The sequence below is a fragment of the Varanus komodoensis genome, unplaced genomic scaffold (assembly GCF_004798865.1).
Source record: "Varanus komodoensis strain SLA01 unplaced genomic scaffold, ASM479886v1 scaffold94, whole genome shotgun sequence".
In the NCBI taxonomy this organism is placed as follows: Eukaryota; Metazoa; Chordata; class Lepidosauria; order Squamata; family Varanidae; genus Varanus; species Varanus komodoensis.
Window position 1 is genome coordinate 520886 of NW_025336646.1, and position 22004 is coordinate 542889.

General features: G+C 44.8%; 1 protein-coding gene across 5 annotated transcripts in view; it reads right to left on the reverse strand.

Moving 5' to 3' along the window:
* Positions 1 to 22004, reverse strand: part of RBPMS (RNA binding protein, mRNA processing factor) — a 107727-nt gene that overhangs the window by 14484 nt on the left and 71239 nt on the right. For 3 of the 5 annotated variants that reach the window (XM_044418860.1, XM_044418864.1, XM_044418862.1), the window contains one exon: positions 17021 to 18177. In XM_044418860.1, the coding sequence (XP_044274795.1) occupies positions 17912 to 18177 (266 nt within the window). In that variant the 3' untranslated portion in view covers positions 17021 to 17911. Of the gene's footprint in view, positions 1 to 17020; positions 18178 to 22004 lie in introns of those variants that run through there. The other 2 variants (XR_006413613.1, XM_044418861.1) reach the window with 1 other exon arrangement.

Consider the following 22004-nt stretch of genomic DNA (forward strand, 5'->3'; position numbering starts at 1 on the left):
CATCTGGAGGGCATGAGGTCAGGGAAAGCTGAACTCCTCCTTCGGCAGCGTACAAAAGACTCTCAGCTAAGGGTAAGACCACCAAATTGCAGAAGAGTAAGAGTCAAAAGCTCTGGAATTCTGGGAAGAAAGCTGCAGGGGCTTGGGGGAAATCCTTGAGGAAGCACAACCTACAAGACCCCAAGTAAACAAACTGCAATCAGCAACTGGATGGAAAAGTTACCCACTTCCTGCCCTGTAAGCAGCGATGGGGATTTTCAGGAAAAAAATAGAACCAGAAAACGTTCCAGTGTTCTAAATAATGTTATCTGATTTAGCATGTTACTTTGACTCATTCTGATTCCCCAGCACACATTCTCCCTCAATAAATATGCAATATATCTTGTATGTCGTAAACAGAAGTGAAAATGTAATCCATGCCAATTTTATGTGCCGTATAAATACATCAGAAGTTTTCCCAGTAGCTACATAATATTTTAACTGAAACATTTCCTTAGGGGAAATCAACCACATAATATAGCTGAAATGCTATATTCAGACACATTCAATGACTGATACAGAAATTATTTTATTGGAAAATTGGGAAAATTGTTAACTTAATAACATTGATTTCCCTATGAGGCTTGTGTATACTTAATAAAAAATGACTACACCTGAAAGAACCCACTATTTTTAGGATATAGAGTCAAGGAGAGCAAATAGATCTTGGACATACATACTAGAAAACCAGCGTGGTGTGGTGGTTAGTGTTGGACTGGTGATCCAGCAGGTCCAGGTTCGAGTCCCCACTCAGTCAGGGAGCAGCTGGGTGACTTTGGGGCAGTCACTCACTCACAACCTAGTCTACCTCACAGGGTTGCTGTTGTGAGGATAAAATGGAGCTATGTAAGCCACCAAAGGGAAAAAGTGGGATATAAATGCAATCTAATAATAATCTTATATCAACATAGCTGGCATACATAACTGTAGCACCTTCAGCTCCTTATTTGCTGCACTGTTTCTTGGTTCCATTTCAAGTTGGGAAAAATCTGACACGGAAGAAGGAGCTGAATGTGTTCTTTCACCAAAGGATGCAGCTCCTGGGCAAGAGGGTGCTGCTGCTTTAAGGGCCTGCTTGTAGGATCTGAAGAGCAACTGGTTGGCCCTGGGTGAACAGTTCTGGACTCGACAGATACTGAGTCTGATCCAGCAGGGCTCTTGTACTCTTGTTACGAAAGAAGCAGGAAGCACAATGAGGGATGTGAGGAATCTGGCTTGGGTGTGGGAATCCATCGCATTTCTTCAGCTTGGCTCCCTGAACTCCAGCCCACGCTTAAGTCCACCTCAGGCCAAGCGTTTGTGTGGGCGTCCAGCAGGAAGTGAGGTCAAGTGGAGTTCTGCTTCACTGGTTTTGCGTATTTTGCATGTTTCGCACAAAGAGGCCGCTAGCATTCCCGAGTGTTCGCGGACCGTCAGCTTGGCTTGCTTCTTAGTCACGGCTGAGTGTGAGAAAAGAAGTCTGACAAGCAAAAAGAGCTGGATTCTGCCCTGATCTTCACAACCTTCATCACAGCCTTAGTTTCCATTTCCTTTCAGTTGGTTGTTGAAGAGTGTTTCCAAGAAAGAGCAAATATACCACATGGAAGTCTGGCCCAGTCCCAGCCAGGAACCAACAGTAGTGTGCACAGGGGTCATCCGGCCTAATTCTGCCATTCCCTCACGGGCAACTCGGCATCAAGGTTTGTCAATGCACACCTTAGAAAAATGATGTATCGGGGATCATTTCCTATATTTTAGTCCCTCTAACATGACTGATTTCAGCACATCCGCTCAGACAAGTATGAATAAATGCAATCATACATGGTGTGGAAAGATGTCCACCGGCAGGAAAAATTTCCACCTTGCATCACTGCTTGGAAGTCACCAGGCAGGCCCCTTCACCTCCTGGGCTCACCTCTTTCCCAGCCCCACAGAGCTGGTCCTCCCCCTTTGATAAAGCTGCTGTCTGGGCTGGAGCTTCGATGAGGGGGCTGAATCCGGGCAAGACTGCTTGGAAGGAAATAATGCTTCTAAAATTATATGTTATGATCCCTAAAATTCTAAAATTATATTTTACAGATTCCCGCACTCAGCAGTGAGAATCACGGTTTGCACGATCACTGTGCAACAGCAGAGCTGCTACGTCCAGAAGGAGCAGAGTCCAAGAAGTGCAAGGAACGTGGCTGCAATTGCCAATCTCCAGAGCTATGGCCACAGAGTTGACCGCAGCGTGTTTCACACAAGGAAGGACTCTCACAGCCTTGCCCTTTCATCCCCTTCTTTTCTAGCCGACACGAAACTATTCCTTGCTCTGAAGGAATTCAAGCTCATGCTGCACAAATAGTAGATTTCTAAAAGCTACGACCATACGGGTCTGACGTTAATATAATAATGGATGGCAAATGAATGTTAACATTATGTCTATCCCACATTTCAATGCAAAACGGCATCTGACAGGCTCATAAGACTAACAAAATGCAGTCCAGGAAATCAGGCAAGAAGAGGAAGCAGTTCTGTCCACTGCAGGCAGGTAAGCAGCAAAGCCTAACAAGGGCATGGCCAGATGCTCTGGTGAAGAGGATGGGCGTGTATGGGTCTAAAAGGCAGCACGGAAGATGCCAGGCAAACCTGACTAGGGAGAGTGCTCTGGGCAACAGAGTGTCTGAACGGGGTAGCCCTTCTGCAGTGACTCCATCCCCTTCCTCTTCTGGCAACCACTTGCCACAGGAAGAACATGCTCTGTTCAACCCACCATTGGCACATACACAGAGTTGTCCTTCCTTAAGCACCTCTTCTGATGGCCTTTTTAAGGAGACGGCAAGCAGAGCAGCCAAAGGCCCAGAAAAGACGCACAGGATGACCTCTAAAACAAAGCTATCATGCTGCTGCTCAGCCTGCCAGGGCAGGGTGAGAAAAATAGCTACAGGTGTCATTTCCTGTGGGGAAGAATGCTACACCCACAGATTAACAGAAGAAAAAGAGGTGTCTTCTTTGGTACAAGCATGGTCCTTCCCCCCTGCCCCCCGATCTCGGCCAAGAAGCTGTAAAGAACCCAAAGAATGTCTGGGATTTGTAGGTGCTGCTCCACAGGACGCCCTTCAATGAACAGGCACAGGCCGCTGAGTGCAGACTGAGCAGAGGGCTGGGCTCTCTGGCGAATGCTCCTGCTCTCAAAACAAGGGTTTTCAAACGCTTGTCTTATTCACACGAAAGGGGTATCAAGTCTTAAAGGGGTGCACAGGGCAGAAACTGGGCCTACGTCCCCAGCTGACCTTTTCCCACTCAGCTCCTCTGTGGAAATACCTAGAAGAAATGAAAGCAGAAGATACCTGCTCTTTTCTCACAGCTTTGGGCCTCGGAGTCCACCAGGGCATTACAAATGGAGCAGTTTGCTGCATGACTTCTGGGTAACTGAGGGCAGAGCTGCAGGGGAAGGCTGGATGAAAGAAAAACTTGGCCGAGGAGAACTGAAAAACAGCACAGCACAGTCCAGCCTTCCCCAACCTTGCACCCTCCAGATATATTACAACAAATCCCATAACCCCCCCACACCCCCCCACATTGCAGGCAAACCCAGGCTTAGTTCTGGGTTGTTTAACCCCTGAACAACCCAGAGTTTCAAATTTGGATGGGTTGTTAATTGAAAGCAGAAACAATTAACAGCACATTCACTCATTCCCATTCATCAATCCATGATTTGAAAATGCAGGAGTTGCTGTTATGCACTAGCCTGGTCAATCCACAACAACACCAAGATCTTTTTTCTAGTTTGCCACCACCAATTCAAATCCCATCCACACATATGCCTTGTGTCAATGTGTATTACTTCCTACTTTTTAACAGTGGCACACCATTCATCTTGAAAAAACATAGTATGGTATACTAGAATACTCACTCCTCATGGGCAGTGGAACATAAACGTGTTACAGAGAGATTAAAATGTTAAACTAGTAAGTTCCAGGAAAGGTTTCCCTAAGACAATTTCTCATAATGATTTGTCTTCCAGGATAGCCCATCTGAAATAACAAGTTTGCTTCAATCCACTGGAATCCACCAAAGCAATGCCACTGACTAATTTATGTGGGTCATGGCACAGGTATGCTTCATGTTTTAAAATTGTCACAATGACCTACTCTGTGCTTAGCTTGGAATGAGGTCATGCATTCACTGTGTAATACAAGGTGCTGGATTCTTTCTCTCTACTACAGCTAATAGCAATAGGTGGAGGAGGGAGGGAGGTGTTTAAAGCAGTTAAAGGGAGAAGAAGGTGGGGGTTGCACCAACCCTTCCAACTATCTGGTTCAACCTCTTCCAATAGACACTTGGAGACGAATCATGGATTTTCCATGCCATATGTCATTTGCTCCTAAGTTCCCTTTAACTGAAGATGTGAGAGATAGAAACAGAGAACTTTTGAGTGCAAAGTATGTACTGTAGCCCAAGGCATGGCTACTGAAGTGCAAAACATCTTTACTCAATTCATGTAGTTGTGGATTGAATTGAAACTTTGGTTCATGCTATCATAATTCTCCTAAGTGAGAGAAGAGTGAATTTTTAAGTTCTACCAATGACATGTACCCTGTGACAGACTGCCTTATCCTCTCATAGTCCTCTATAATGCCAAAGGATTCAAGGCACAAGCCACATTAGTCACAACTATGTCCCATTCTATCGTTTTCAGTGAGAATTAGTCACGACTACCTTTTGCTGAATTGTACCTCTGGAGTTTTCTCAGGCAAGCTTCCATTTGCTTTAACCATCCACCCACGACAGAACTAAACCTGGTTTGCTATGAACAAACTGTAACGCACTTTCTAGGGCCACCCACTAGTTAAAATATTAATAATCTGTCTTTTAACAGATTGAAGACATTGAAAAAAATTTCAATATAAATATTTGAGATATCAGATTTTATCTTCCTGGGCTCTAAGATCACCGCAGATGGGGACTGCAGCCAAGAAATTAAAAGACACTTGCTCTTGGGGAGGAAAGCTATGGCAAATCTAGACAGCATACTAAAAACCAGAGACATCACCCTGCCAGCAAAAGCGCGTATAGTCAAGGCTATGGTTTTCCCAGTTGCAATGTATGGCTGTGAAAACTGGACCATAAGGAAGGCTGAGCACCAAAGAATTGAGGCCTTTGAATTGTGGTGCTGGAAGAGACTCCTGAGAGTCCCTTGAACCACAAGGCAATCAAACCAGTCAGTCCTAGAGGAGATCAACCCTGACTGCTCTTTAGAAGGCCAGATACTGAAGATGAACTCAAATCCTTTGGCCACCTAATGAGAAGGACTCACTGGAGAAGACCCTAATGCTGGGAACAATTGATGGCAAAAGAAGAAGGGGATGGCAGAATATGAGGTGGCTGGATGGAGTCATTGAAGCAGTCAGCTGTGAGCTTAAGTGGACTCCGGGGGATGGTGGAGGACAGGAAGGCCTGGAGGAATGTTGTCCATGGGGTTGGTGGGTTGGTGGGTCAGACTTCACCACTAACAACAACATGAAATTCAATAGCCACTATCAATATCTGTAACCCAACCCAACTTTAAGAATGCAGAAACCTTTCACTTTAAACTTGTAGACCTCATCAGTCCATCAGTTACATTTCAATCAATCAATCAATCAATCAATCAATCAATCTACCAGATAAAGATCTGCTGCTTATCACTGTTCCCTTTGCCTTGCAAATAGCTTCTGTGGCAGAGAACCAAATGTGTTTTCTGTGTTAACTGGGGCTCTGGATGAGGCTGGTAGTCACTGGCAACTCAGACATTCAGGAAGCAAACAGCTGCTAATCCAAGCATGCTGACAGCATCAGCAGAGCCAGTCCAGAGCAGTTGTGCTCTGAGGCTCCTAATAAAAGGCACCTCTTTGCTTGGGTTTGGTTCTCCCACTTCTGCTGGATGTGTCCTATGACAGCTGAAGCAGATTAGGACTCAGTGGCTTGGAGACCTAGAGCACAACATACACGTTTAGGCTGGACCTTGATGATCTTGGGATTACTGACATGTGGCCTGCCCTATCAACAATCTACCGCTGCCAGCCCATTTCTCCTAAACAGGAGCTCTGCAACAGCTCTGCTGTAAAAATATATGAGTGTAATGGTCTGATTATGCATTTTATTCACACAAATCTATTTCACATATATGTATTAACATATGATGTGGAAACCAAACCATGATTAAAGAACTTGCTGCAATTCCATACGCTGATGTTTCTACATAACAGCACCACCATATTTTGAAAGTACAGACAATATTCCTGGTACACCATCACGCGATTGGCATATGTCAATGCTGTAGCCTAAATGGGTAACCATAACATTTGGGGGTAAGCATGTTGGTGGTATTTGCAAGACCAAAGGCTCTCACACAAAACTAGTGTTAAGACAAGACACATCACACCCTTTGAGGCTCCACTGGATTTCCTGCTGGACCTCAATGCAAATTTTGACCTAGCTAAGACTTACTGGCTCATTCATGGCATTTCATACCGTTCCCGGCATCAGTTCCCAATTGTAAAACAACAATAGCGACAGCATATCATGCCATGTTATGGCAAGGATACATATGAGCAAGATTGTTAGACTCATCAAATTCTGTTTGATGAGAGGCAACCCTGAGATGAAAGACCTGTGTGTACTTCATGTGTTATAACACTTTGCTGAAGCAATTTTCCACATGAGAAAGCCATTGTCTGTCCTCAATTCATGGTGGATGGTTCTGCATTTCCAGAACTTGGTATTCACTGGAGGAATTAGGCCAAAGCAGTTTAATTTTTCAAGGTGTAAAATGTTGGTCATGCTGGATAGGAATGATAGGAGTTGAAGTCCAACCTGGTATCTATTGGAATGCTTATCTATGCTATACTTGCCTGCCACCTGGTATAAACTAATGCCAAACATAGTTGCCTTTATCTGAATGCAATTTAGAGCCACAGAAGGGCTGAAATGGTTTAATGGCCCCCATTTCCTGTGCATGTAATCTGCCAAAAAGGTCTTTCTCAGGCCACAGAAGAATCTGGTCAGACTTTCCTTCACCAGGAACTAGGATCATCCTCAGAGTCCTTCCTCAGCCAAGGCACGTAATGACTTGGTCCGCACAGCCACACGCAGAAAATGGGTGTGCTGGACATAAGCTGGCAAAGCATCTTTGCCAGGCATGCGCTGCCACGGGGCCTGAACCCAGCAATGCTGGCTGGCTGGGGTGGTTTCTGGACAAAGATTCTGGGGTGGTTTCCAAACTGCTCCAGCCACCCATCCTCACCAGCCAACCCATCACAACAACCTGGGCTTGCTGAAGGCGATTGTGCTAATGGGGCAGCCTGCAACTGGCATAGACAACCAGGGAAAATAAGCCTCTGTGGTTGTACAAAGCTGCTCAGTGACTGGAACTTCCTAGAAGATGAGGCAGAGCTAAAAACTGGAAAAAAATCAAAATTCAATGGAAGCACAAACATCTCTAACCTGGGATGCTGATATTCTGGTCTCAGCTCTGTTCAAAAATCTTAAGTGAAGCTACTTGATCATAGATCCATTCCTACTAGCAGCTGCATAATGCAAATTACTTTCAAGCATATTTCTGGCATGGCACTCAGTTCAGATTCTGTTTCACACGGCAGATTTGCACTTGAGCACAAGTGCAAACTCAGACTGATAAAATACATATTCTTGTTGATGTGCTGCCATTCCAGCAGCTAATATTTCAGAGGGAAACCTAATATGGAAACCACTCCTGGAGAATAATGGTAAGCTGTTGCTTCTCTATTGCCATTCACTACAAATATGACTGGGAAATGTGCTGGGTGCGAAGGCTGCTGTCTCTTCAGGATGTGTGGAAGGGCTCCTCTCCCAGAAAATCTCACTTCTTCATGTTCAGCATTGGCAGGAAGCCAGCCAGTCAGAATCCTTGACACACACGTGAATGGGGGGAAATGCAGTCCAAGTGCCCTCATATGTCTGGCCTGCAGATATCAGAATTACTAAAACCCATACTCCTCAGTCAAATGTACAATGATCTTAGAAACGGGATGTTATGAACATGAGGTGTCAGGTTCCTCTGCCCAGCTCAGTAGCTGATGATCAAGTGTGTTTAACAAAAAACACAAGGAGAAGGAGAATAAGGGGAGAAATTAACCAAAAAGTGGTGGGTTTGAGAGGACAGAATCTTTCAGGAAAAAGGGAGGAACAGCAAAGAGGAAGAAAGCCATAAAGACTCTTTCCAATGGCAAGGATTCAATTCCAACAGGAGCTTGAAGGTGAGACCCAACTGAAAAGCAACGAAAACAGAAGGTAGCCACTCCACGATGGCTGCTAGAATAGTAACACAACCACAGAGGGGAAGGGCGGGCTCTGCAGTGTGTCATGGAGAGCCCTTACCCTATGCCAGGAAGAAGGGACCACACTGCAAGTCCTGGCCGGGCCTCCGCAGTGTCCCATCCACATTTCGCTACTCCTCAGCTCTGGGCCACCGTGTGAAGGCCTGGGCCACCCTGCAGTGCCCATCTCTCCAAACAGGTGGGCAGCAGCACTACTACAAAGCCTAACTAGCAAGCCCTGCAGAGCGAGCGACTCACCACAGAATTCTTCCCAACTTGCAGGATGTACCAAGCTACGAGGGAGTGCTCGAGCGTGTAGCAGTTCAGGCCCAGCGTACTCCTCAGCGATTACTGCCATCCATATTTAATTACTTTTTCCCTTTGTTTGTTAATTTTTAACTAGGGTATGCCAGCTCTCAGGGGCCATTAGGAGTCCCAGGCAGCAAGGTTCAGTGAGCAGAAAAGTGCTTGTGACAGAACATACATTACTGGGCATCCTGGCCTCCCGCTCTGCCGGAGAGGTGTGGCGCTTTGGGGGATTATTTTCAGACTCACACTCAAAGTCTGCCCTGCTGCAAGTTGTGAATAAAAGATAGTGTTCCATTTGAAGCTAATTTTCCTTTTCCTTCCTGTCAGAAGCTGTTTTCCTCAAGCTCTGCTTCGCATTTGCGTTTATTTTCCCCAAGTTTCCGGGCAGTAACTTTTATTTCTTTTAAGAGGAGGAAGACCATGGCTTGGCCATGTCAGGTGTGGAGGAACAGCTGTGCTGGATTGGAGCAAAGGCTTATTTAGTCCAGCACTCTGTTCCCACAGAAAATATGCAAGTGGGACATGACCACCATTATAGCCGTTTCCTGCTCGTCTTCCCCACACTGTCCAAATTCTGGAGGCAAGATAAAGAGATGCTGAGTATCAGTTGTCAATGGTTTTATTGCCCACGAATTATGGGCCATTCTTTCTGTTCAGCTCTGCATGTTACATTAGCACTGACTAATCAGGAGCAGTCCAACAAGCATAACCCTCATTCTGCCACCTCCAGACAGTATTCTTGGAAGGGGTTTTTTTTTTTTTTTTTTTTTAGAGATTGGCTCTATGATGTCCCCAACAGTCCATTCAACTTACAAGGGGTGAAAACTGAGCTATCAAAAATGTTGGCACCAAACAAAATACCAACTTTGTTTTTTTGTAAACTATAGTGGTTCTTCAAATTGTGGTCCAAGGATTAACCTGACACTCTGATATAATTCTTGAGAGCTGGTATGATGGTTAGACTGCTGGACTGGGGACCTGGGAGATCTGGCTTCCAGTCCCCACTTGGCCATGAAGCTCACTGGGTGACTTTGGGCAAATCACAGACTCTCAGCCTACCTACCTCACAGGGTTGTTGTTGTGAGGATAAACTGGGAGGAGGACTGTGAACACCAGAAGAGGCAGCTCTGAGCTGGGAGATGCACTGATTCAGTGTGGCTGAACACCCCAAAGCCACACAGACTCAAGGCTGGACCTCACTGGCGCACTGGAGATGCACAAGTGTGGCATGGCTGACCCCACACAGTGGGCAAATCACTGGATTGTGGCAACAAAAGCACAGCCCATGTTGTACCATTTGCGAGCTTGTGGTCAGGGAAAGTGGAATTTAGGCCACGGGGGATGCTGTGTGCTGTTAGAACTATACACCTGGATCAATCATTTCCAGTATAGATACAACACCTGCTTGAGAGTTTGGAATTTTACAACAAGATTTTAACATCAGTTGTTTTATCAGGTCATAGGATCTTATTGTTACTATTCATGGCCACTGGACAGCATCTAAACAGTAAGAAGATTCCTAAAATCTGAGCTGCGAAGTCAGAAAATTGCTCCAACTTCATAGCTGGGAATCTGTTTCCAGTCCAGCGCAGAAAGGAAGGGACCTCAAAGAAGGGTTCTGGGGGCAGGAAGGGGAGAAAACTAGCCAGATAGATAAACTATGTTTGCCTATGAGACTATTGTGTCCTGTACTGCTTCCTGAGATATTTAACATCTAGAAATTGAGCCTAAGACCTCCTGCATGCAGAGTGTCCCCTGTATCACTGATCTATGGGCACATCATGTCCTCTAACTTCTCCAGAGCTTGAGAGGAACAAAACCAAACACTGAACAGTTGCCACTAACAGCCAGCACCTGAACTCAGAGTGTAGACCACGGCATAGGTGCTGGGAAGGCACTGAAATAAAGTTTCTATTGCTCTGAACTGCCTCTGCTCCTCTCTCTGCCCTTCTCCCTATCCCACCTGTTACCTCCTTTCCTCCATCTCCACCATCCCCAGTTGTCCTGCTCCTTTGAAAAAGACACCTTCATTTCTCCCTGGGGGCTTGGAACTGCCTTCCAGAAAGCCTGCATGTTCTCTTCATTGAAATGACTCCCGAAAACCAACTTTTCCTATGAAACCATTGACATATCCCCTCATTCCCTAACATATCAAAGCCTAAGGAGTAAGCTCTTGGCCCACAGCCTTAGAGCACAAAACTACTTTGGCAATTAGTGAGATACTTACTCTTCCTTAAAAGAAACATCTGCCATTTTAAAATTTTTATTCAGAAATGTACAGCAGAGATGATTAGAGTTGGGTATGCAGACTTTCCCCCCTACGGTTACTCTTTCCTGTCTAGATATTTTACGAAGGTAGTTTTTAATGGTGACTCAGTTTCTTCAGTTAGGAAAAGCAACATGAAAATAGGGAAATCACTTTGTACAGGTGGACTCCCAACTGAGTGATAGAATATGTTTCCCATCTCTGCAGTGTCCAAGCTTTGCTGTTCGCGCAGCATTATTTTTTAATCACTTTCTCTTTATTCAGTGCTCAAAGATGCTTACACTGATGTCATCCTTGAGCCAGATAGGTATAATATCTTCTGTGCTAATTATCAACCTATTTCACGCATTAGTGTTGACATCACTGGCTGACAGACTACAATGAGTTATTACGACCAACTGGACCATACACCAGTTACCGATGAGCTAAGAGCAGGCAGAGATCTTGCACCAATCCTGCTTGAAGGATCCTGTGAGGAGCTGGTTTGCCACCACGTGTATGGAGTGCTGGACTAGATGGACTTTTGGTCTGATCCAGCATGGCTTTTCCAATGTTATGACCAGATGGGATTAAAAAAAAAATCTTAAGAGTTGCTGTGGACTTCATTGCATTAAATAAGGACAGAACAGACACAGGTGCTGTTATCTGTTTGGATACAGAGAAGACCTTTGATAAAATTTACTGGACATTTATTTTATTCATACTGAGAAATTTTCCCCTAGAATTTCAGAAGTGGACTAATTTCAGAAGTGGCAATTCGTATGAAATGTCTAGAGGCACAGTTAGGACAAAGGTGTTTTGCCTGGGTTTTTCTTTCTCAAGAGATACTAGACAGGAATGTCCTCTCTCTCTCTGCTGATATTTAAACGATGTCTGGAAACACCTGGGGCATGGCTGTTTGATAAAACCCTAGTATCTATTCATGGATTTGTGCACAATGCATTAGAATATAAACTTATTTTTATGCTGATAAATTTTTATTGTTTACTTTGGAACTCTGGTCATCTGTTTCAGTTTTGATGCAATTACTATTTTGGATACTGATCTGTTTATTCTATTAACTGATGTCTACTGGAGATAATATATCCCATACAGTAACATCTAACTGGCAATTCACACTTTGTACAGAACTTACTACTTATTCGGAAATACTGTTCTCTAGAGATATACCACAAATGAGCATGTTATAGTAAATAAATTGATTAAAGAGGACATTGACAAATGGACATCCTTAAGGCTAAGTCTATGGGGTGAGGTAAATGCAGTTAAAATGTTTATGTGGTTTCGTTATTAAATACCTGGCAAATATTTCCAGAAGCTTGATGCTTTGTTTTGTAAAATTTTATGGAATTCTACTTTTCCACAAATATCCTTGAAAAGGATGCAACTTTGATGAAGGATGACCAAAAATGTGGATTTGGCTTCCTTCATCTTTCCTTACAGCATCAGGCCTAGAAGCTGGCCTTTTCCACATAGCTTAGATTTCCCTCCCTGGTCATTTCTGGAATTTCCATGTTTGGATCTGCTTCCCAAGTGGACTACATCTTTCAAGAGAGGATGATGTGCCTTTTCTAGTCACAGTAGCCAGAGAGTTGCAGCATATATTTCCATGGGATGGGATGGGATGGGATGGGATGGGATGGGATGGTGTAACTTGGTTTCCTGCCACAGCAGGGGTTTGGACTCAGTGGCCTTCATGGCCCCTTCCAACTCTACTCTTCTATGATTCTATGGCAAGTGGAGTATGACTTATTTTCATATGCAAAATTAGCTATAGGGGCATCCCAAATTTAAAGATTGGCAAGAAAATGCTTGGCCAATTTTAGCTTGCTGGTCCTGATGATAACTTGTTGCCATTTTCCTCTTTGCATGCTAATTATGAACTGCTTGCTATGGTTGCACAGTAATACATGCATTTGAAATGCTGGAATCTAGGTTTGGTTCTGCTGCTTTTACAGCTCCTGAGCTACTTGTGTTATTGGAAGCACTGACTGAAGCTACATTGGCCCACCATTCCAGTATCTACTACCAGTGAGGAAATAGGATACATGGGATCTCAGCCAAAGACAGGCCCCCAAGCTGGAGCATCCATTTTGTCCAATCAATGGAGTGTTTCATTTTGGAAGAGTTAAAAACCTTAGACTCTGTCAAATTCAGCAACAAGTGATGCTGTAAGTATACTGGACGCCACAGTCTCACTTTGATAAATGCTTGTTCGAATCAGACAATTGCTGGTGGTGCAATGCTGCTACTGCTTCTCTTTTTCACATGTTTGGCAATGCCCTGCGTAGCTTCCTTTTGGGAAGAAATAATAATTCAAATAAATGTTGTTATGGAAAGTTCTTTCATATTTAATCCTACACATGTTCATTTAACGACCTACCCATCTCTTGGAATCTAACAAAAGGTCAGCATAATGGATTTTCCATACGCTTCTGAAAACTAAAAGACTAATATTAAAACATTGGAAGGCTAAACAGACACCTGCAATAACATAATGGGTGGAGGATTTAATGAAACTTTCTATTTTTGAACATGTGTTCTTTAGGCATAATTTACAAATGGAGAAATATATGGGTATTTGTTTAAGTTTGTTTGCCTTTGTTTATGTATAGTTATTTTTAATCATGGAAGTACATTTTGCTATATATTGATATATAGGGGTATATAACACATATGTAATTAGCACTTCCAAATCCAAAACCTGTAATATTTGATCTTTTCTCTGTTCAGTTTAATTAATTAAGGAAAGTGTAGGGATAGCGAGGCTATTCTTTCCCTTTGCCTCTTGCCTCCACTTTCCTCCCTCTCCTCTGCTGTTTCCCTGTGTCGGATGGTTGATCGTAAGCTTTCTGGATAAGGCCTTGTCCTCTTCTGCTCCGCAAGGCACATGTGCACTGATGGTGCAGTCGGTCAATAATGCTGTGCCCTGGAACAGACTTGCTTGGCAAAACCTCTATTCCTGGCTTTCACGTTATTACATACTCCTTTTGAGAGATCAAAGCAGCTTACGTGAGCCCGGCATCTCAACTACTTAGCTTCAACCATGCTATAGCCCCAGATGCTCTTAGCCCACACTTAGGATGATGGATTTGAGAGAGGAAATTTGGCCTGAATTACAAGAAGCACCAGTGGATACCCACACACTTGCCCTGTATAGAAGGAGATGAAGCTATTGAACTGTGACACTCCTGGCCATAAAATACAAGGGTCCATGAGTCCAGCTGATGGCAAAGACACAGTGCTCACACTGTAAAACACTAGGACAGGATCATACTTCCTGAGGCCAGAAGAAACATGATAGTTACATAATCTGGATATACAGAATGTGATATTTAGTCTACTTGGCTCAAAGTTCTCGCTTTTAGAATAGAATTTGATTTCTATAAAAAACTTGCACACATCCCAGTGTCCTCTGGAAACTATCCCAGTGTTTACTTGTTCTCAGTTCCCACTAAATTGGCCTAGCATCCTACTAGGAGTATTTAAAACCACTGGATTGCAGGGAAAACAACCATCTCCTTAATAGTGTTTACAGAGAACTCAACTGGCTCATCTAGCACCTCTATAATATGCCTAATCATTGAGCTGATGCGTCATACATTATACTTCCCCCAAGGCATGCACGTGTTTCCAACACTTGTATACTCCCCCTACTCTGGAAAAAACCCAAGTGTTGAACTGATCAAAATGCACATGGAAAATGTCAAGAGGGTGTTACAACGGATCTGCTTACCAGGTGGCAGCCAGGTTCAGCTCGGGCTGCTTTCTAGATTTCTGACTTTGTAGTGACAACCCATGTTTTAGGCAACCCCATGATTTGTCATGCGTAAGAAGGACAGAATGTGCAGATGGCCTCCAATGAGGCTACCATTTTGCTTTTACTCAGGAACCCTTGATAGGCTCCTTTGAGATCACTGTGCATGTTGTCTGTGGTTTGTTGTTGGTTAACCACTGGGTTCGGATGTCAAGCTCTATAATCTTTAAAGGGGCTGATCACGGGTTGCTAAATAATTTTAGAAAACCTGCAGGACTCCCACTCTTGCCTGCTCATCCCCAACAACTCATGGCTTGCTTAACTCATGGGCTATAAAACCTTGCCGCCTGGCAGGATGGCACATTTAAAAAGTATATTTTGCCATCTCAGCCCCATCAGGATCTTGGCTTCAATTGTCCCTGCAACAAGCACAGTAAATCACAGCATCTGTCACAACATCCCTAAAACCAACAGATCAGACCAAGCCTACAACAGAAGCCAAGCATTCTTCTGTTTCAGAGACCGGAAAGTGCTAACTAAACAGGAAGTTCTTAAGTTTTCTAAAAGCTGTGAAACTGTTAGCCAGGAATATTTCTCTGGGGAGATTCCAAAAACCCCTCCCATTGTCACTGGGTTGCAGAACCTCAGGCCCACAAGACAAATCCAGACCTCTTTGGGTCCCACACTAGACCCTAGGGTTTCTCAGAGGGCAAGGCACCCTTCCCCTGACACTTGGTACTTTCCTGACTTTTGTGCAGGATTCCCCCACCACACCCCATTCTGAAAGACTAAAATCCCTCTCCTAAGCCTCACTTACTGGCCAGGAACTCTGAGCTCCCCCCAGTCTGGCCCTATCCTTTTTGCCTTTGCCACCCACACGCCATCAAGAGAAAGCAGCCCGTGAGAGTTTCTTCAAAACGGAATGTGACTCTTGGAATGGAAAAGGTTCTGCTGTCCTGTTGACATGACCATTAGCCAAGTTCACAGAACAGGCAAATCTGTATGCCTCACACTTGTAAGATGCAGAGGTGAGGCCTAGTTCTGTGATCCTTCTAATAATAATCCAGAAGCACTACGGCTTGAAAAGTCTGCACCAGCCCTCTGGAAGGGGCTCTGAAGCGGACTTTGGAATACGAACACCTGCCCGGTCAGCATAAACTACACAGGAACCTCAGTGCGGCATTCGGGGCCGTTCTTATATTTGACAAGAGGGGGCCCTGCATGGAGCACAATGCAGAATTCAAAGCTAAAGGTGACCCCATGAAGGCTGCCATGGTGACCAGATCTCTGTTCCCTAGAAACATAGAAACAGAGTGAGTCAGATGGGGCCTCCCAGGCCATCTAGTCTGACCCCCGGCTTCAGCTGGCTCTGCTCACGACATGCCCACCATGTGCATGGCTAGTCTATCCTTGAACACCCTCACCGATGGGGCCTCAACCACCTCCCATGGAAGTCCATTCCATACCCTCGGGGACCTGACTGTCAGGAAGTGCTTCCTGGCATCTAAACTGAACTTTGGTTCCCTGAGCTTTGCTCTGTTGGAGAGCGTCCTGCCTTCCTCTGCAGGGGAGAACAGGTCTCTACCCACCTCCGTGTGACATCCCCTAACACACTTGTATGTTGCCAATAGATCCCCTCAGAGTCTCCTCTTCTCCAGGCTGAAGACACCCAGTTCCCTCAGTCTCGCCTCATACAGCTTCCCCTGCAAACTGGCCACCAACCTTGGGCCCTGCGCTGCACTGGCTCTAACCTGGCTATATCCTTCCTGTAACGAGGGGTCCACAACTGAACACAATACTCCAGTTGCGGGTGCACCAGAGTTGTATAGAGTGGTAGTAATACCTTCCAGTGATTACCTTCTAGTAATACCTTCTAGAAGCCACACTTCTGGCTAAGCAACCAAGAGTGGTGTTTGCCTGCTTGACCACCGCATCACACTGCTGACTCAGCCTTCTGTCAACCAGTACCCCAAGATCCCTTTCACAAGTGCAGCTCTCCAGCTACTTGTCCCCTAACCTGTACTTATGACACCCATTCCTATGCCCCAAGTGCAAGACCTTGCACTTATCCACCCTGAACGCCATCCTGTTGTCTCCTGCCCACTTCCATAGTCTGTCCAGATCCTTTTGGATCTGGAGTACCTGCTCCTCAGTTGTGATCACTGCCCTGGTTTTAGTAACATCTGCAAATCTGAACAGCAGACTGTTCACCCCTTCTTCCATGTCATTGATGAAAAGATAAAACAGGATCAGCCCCAGGACAGAGTCCTGGGAAGCATCTAGGAAGCGAGGTGACCTGGCTGTCACCGCTGAGTGAGTCTCCCAAGTAATATCCAGGAGACTGAAATCTCCCATAATTACTGTGTCCCTCCCCCGAGATATCCTTGGAATCTGATCTGTCAGGACATCATCCAGGGTCTCCAAAATGGGGGGGGGGGTACAACTGCTGCACATGGTGCTAGCAGGCAGAACCCCTTGCTGCCACTGCCACAGCCACCCAAGAATCAAGTAGCAAAGGCCAAATCAATAGAATATCCACGAACTATGAATCCACTCATTCAACATGGCAGTGATCCTAACCCAGGAACTGCCCTCCCAGGCCAATGTCCCCCTCTTGCGAGCATTCCTTAGTGTAGTTCCCATGTAGCTCATCATCAACTCCAAGCAGCCATTCAGCATCTTCAAAGCCTCACTGGGATTGGCAAAGGAATTTGGCATAGCAAATGTACCTTTTCACTCATCCAATAGCCATTTGTATCACTCTCACTCCAGTTCAGACCTCATGTGAAACACTCATGTGAAACACTCATGATGTAGAACTCACCCTGACACACACACACACACACACACACACACACACACACACACCAGGAATTGCTACCTAGACCACTGAAGGTCCTGCATTTGCCCTTCTGTATGAGACAGTTTTCCCTCCCTCTTTCTTCATTGGCTTCCAGTACACATATGTGCCAAAGCACACACTCACACACCTTGTCTTTCTCCACCTCAAGACAATTCAGCCCCCAAACGTCCAGGAAAAACACAGCAAAGGCAGGTCTGGGAAGCACAGTCCATATATACAAAGGGGGTATATATGTGTACAAAGACCCAGCAGGTATTTCGAACTGCCTTCAGTGAATGAGGTGAAATTACTCAGGAAGAGAAAAGTGTTCAGGGTTCTATCAGGCAGTGGGGTGCTGTCATTTTTCCCAAGCTTGTCCCAAGTAGTCCTAGGAGGATGTGTCAGCTTGATTGAGGTGTGATCATTAATTTTTCTCTGGTGTGCCTGTTAGCCAGACAAGTGTTAGTTGTACGGTGTGCACTGGAGAGGATCAGGTGGTCATGTGGGTGAAGGTGTGACTGATTGGTATAAATTACCTGGGCATGCAGTGAAGCAGGGTAGGTGAAAGCAGGCGGAGGTAGAGCAGGTGCTAACTCCGCTGGGTAGAGAGGGTACGGCGCCCACACTTCAGGGCTACTGGGGTAAAGTGCAGGCACTGTGAGCTCATCTGCAAGAGAAGAATAAGGAGAGTTCATGGTTATAAAAACAGCAAATGAAGAAGTCAAAACAGCAAAACACAAGAGAACGTTCATCAAAGCCAAGCTACGTTGGTCCCTCTGATCCATTCCGCTATTTTCTCAAAACACCAAGTCAGGAAAGAGGAGGTTCAAAATTCTGCGGTGAGCTAGAACATGAAAGCCAAGATCTACAAGGTATGTTCAAGTCCCAGGTTATTCTGCAGCAGGAACCAGGTGTCAGGGTGGACAAGACACGCCGAGTGGTCTACTGCAGCGATTAATAGCGGGAGAGTGAACCAGTGAAAGGATCCTAAGACAAGTTCACACTTTTAAATTTTAGTCAGGAAGGAAGGGAAGGAAGGAAACCAGCCTCAGCGAGGCTCGGCTGTGAAAGAACACACACAACAACTGCATGATCTTAAAAGCATCTGCTAAGATTTTGTAATAGTGATGTACATGCTAGCAAAGAATATTTGGGAATGAGGATGGGGCTACAGGGAAGAGAAGAATGCCCTCTCAAAATTGTATCCTGATAATGTTCGGAAGTCTGCTCCTAGTGAGCGCCTGCCACAGCAGCCAAATTCCTTGCAGGCTATCTCCCAGCTGCCATAGACCTTTTGTCCTCTATCCTCAGCTGTCACTGGGAAGCAGAAGCAAGTCAAGAGCCGTACACCACTCCTACGTGACAAGAGGGGCTGCAGAGCAAGCGAATTCAGTGTGTGACCTCGAACTTACTCCAGAATGTTCTACAATGTGGAAGGGTTCCTGACAGATATGCAGTGGGTCGTTAGCAGGCATTTAAAGGTGGAAAGGGTTTCCTGAAGAGAGAACTCCAGCCCCTGCTCTCCTAAGCCAGTTCCTTGTCCTACTTGACTAACAGCCCCCTCAGACTTGAACCTCAGGTTCGGCTCATTAGTATTACTAGCAACTCCCAAATACTGTTAATACATAGCCAGTCAAACAAGGTCTCAAGGGTTTAATGCATTAGTCTCCAACCAAGTTCAAACCAACCATCCCGAAGAGCAATATGGGAATATGTGGCCCTCCACACCTCAGGTGTTGTATCCCCTTCTGGACACCTTGCTTTATTTGATTTCTAGACCACCCATTAGCCAGAATGGTTCACGAAGACAAAATACACAAATAAACACAATATACACCAATGAATCGGTAACATTAAGCTCAAACATAAGCAATACAGCAATAAAACAGCAACAGCCACAATAAACCCACAACAGCCATGCTTCAGTCAATTCCAAGGGTACAGTAGTGAAAAAATACAGAAAATTCACTATCAACCAAATAAAAAAGATCTGTAACAGGTTGGCTGAATAAAGAGTTTTTTACCTCACGCCAAAAGGAATATAGAGTGGGTGCCAGGTGTACCTCCTTGGGCAGCTGATTCCACAGGCAGGGTGCCACAGCCAAAAAGGCCCTTCCCCTAGTAGCCGCCCACTTTATTTCCTTTAAAGGTGGCTCTCTGAGAAGGACCTCAGAAATGACTACAAGGTCTGGGTAGGCTTTAAGGAGGATTCCATTGAAACACGTTCAGAAAAGGGCAAAGTAAAGGTCATCAAAGGCTTATTTCACTGTGCCTCCAATTCATTTTGGGAACATAAGCTGCTTCTCTGGTATATAAATTTATTCTACTGCTACTGTTTTAATTCCATGATTACTTCATTGTATGTATGCTATTTTTGCCATTTTCATTATATGTCTTTATTTTAACCTGCAAGATGTTACAATAGTCAAAAGGTAGGGCAGCGATTTTCTAAAAACAAATAAAACCTACCAACACATGAAATACTTTTGTAGTAATATAGCACGAAGATGTTCACATAAAGATTTACAAAATCTTTGTAAAACTGTCTTAGAATTTTTTCCTGAAGGGCGGCATAAAAATCTATTAAACATAAGGCATACTAAAATGGTATTTGTCCATCTTTTTACCTGCAAGGAATAATTACTACACTGCATTATCTGCCAAGTTATTGCTGCATGTTGTACAGGTTTCTGGGACATGTTTGAGGGGGTAATTCAGCTGAAGCATCAGGCTGGGCACATTTGCTGCCCATGTTTTGCACACCACTAACAATTCATTATTGTTTTCTCCACCCTTTGATGCACACATGGTTTTAACTCCTTCTGCTTCTCAGCTCCCCTTTACATTTTGGTTCTTGTATCCATCAAGGGAGGGTCCTGTCAGTCTATCCTCTGCAGTAAATGGAGCAGGTCACTCTCTCTCAGCATTAAGAATACTGTTTTGCTGCGGGTGGAGAGACAATCATGGAAAATAAGGCTATCCGTGGCCACTAGTCACATATTGACATACATACTGGGGGAACAGCAGCAGGAGGGGACTCTTTCCCTCATGTCCTGATTATGGGCTTCGCATGAGCATTTGTGGAAAAGGATGCTTGGCTAGATAGAAATCTGGCCTGATCCAGCACAGCTCTTCTTAGGGTGCCTTCTTTTGTTTCTCACCTAGCAGGATGAGAGAATCAGAAAATCCAAAGCAAAGGTGACACTCATTGTCACTGCCCAAATGGTATGCATCTCCCATATCGTACCTCAAAGCAGGATCTTAGGCTTGGAAAGATCTATTTGATTAATTCTGACACACTGATAAAAAAAATCTATATTTCATCCCATCCCAAGTGCCAGAAAATACGGTGGAGAGGACAGGGAAGTTTACCCACATGAAATCATGGATTCTGAAGACGTTCTCTGGATTCAGGGAAGGTCTAAATCCCAGATGACATGCTTCTACAAATGGGGATTCAAAATATTTTAAATTTCCCAAAACAGAGGAAGGTGCAAGGGCAAGGATGTGCATGCGAGGATCAACTTTTATTACACTGTCATCTCAGGGACTTCCACACCAGCCTATATTCTGTGTGGACCCATTAGCTGAATTTGCCATAGTGCAAATTCATGGAACACGTTTGTGTTCCATGCTAAGTCTAGCCTACCACATGGTGGCAGGCTCTGGATCGGGTCGCCTGCTCACTCCAACAGCTGCAGGGCTAAAGTATCCCAACTGCATGCAGAGGCTCTCTCACATTCGGAATGCACACTCTTAGTGCGCCATGATAAATTAATGAAAGCCCCTGTGAACCCAAGGAACCCAGCCATGCATCTCTGCAAGAACCACTGCACTAGCCTCCTCTTCTGCCCAGCCCTCTTCCACCTGGAGCAGGTAATTCCGCTGCATCAGGGTTTTCCTAATCACTCCAAAAGCAGAGCATGGCAGAATAACTCCCCCTCAACAGAGCTATGCTTAGAACAGCAGAAACACAGGTTGTCAGCTCCTCTGAGATATGCAGTTCTTATTCTCCCACACTCTAGAAGTAGACCTTTTGGGAAAAAAAGTTATTAAGAACAGGAGGGGGGAAGAGAAAGGGCTACTCCTATCAGAGGGAGGCACACAAAGGGTCATTTCGAACAGACCTTCAAAATAAAATAGTTTCTAGGAAGTCCTTCAAGGAGAGGACAGCTTCTTTTCCTCTGCTTCTGGAGCAATTCTTAAGGCTGTGTTCACCAATCTATTAGGGGATCAAGTACTTGGTAGTACTGACACCTTTTTCTTCCTACTTACGCCTGACATACCCGGTGCTTCTTTATATCTCCGGCACTCACCTGTCCCTGATGAGTAGAAATGAATTCAGGCCAGGCAAGAGAATAAAATGAGTTGCTCATAAGATCTGCTTTACCCTTGTCCTGACAGAAGGGCACTACGATTATTTTCCTTGCCCTTTTCTGCAGCTCTTCCAGCTCCGTGATGCCTTTTTGAGATGAGCTATCTGAACTGTACACA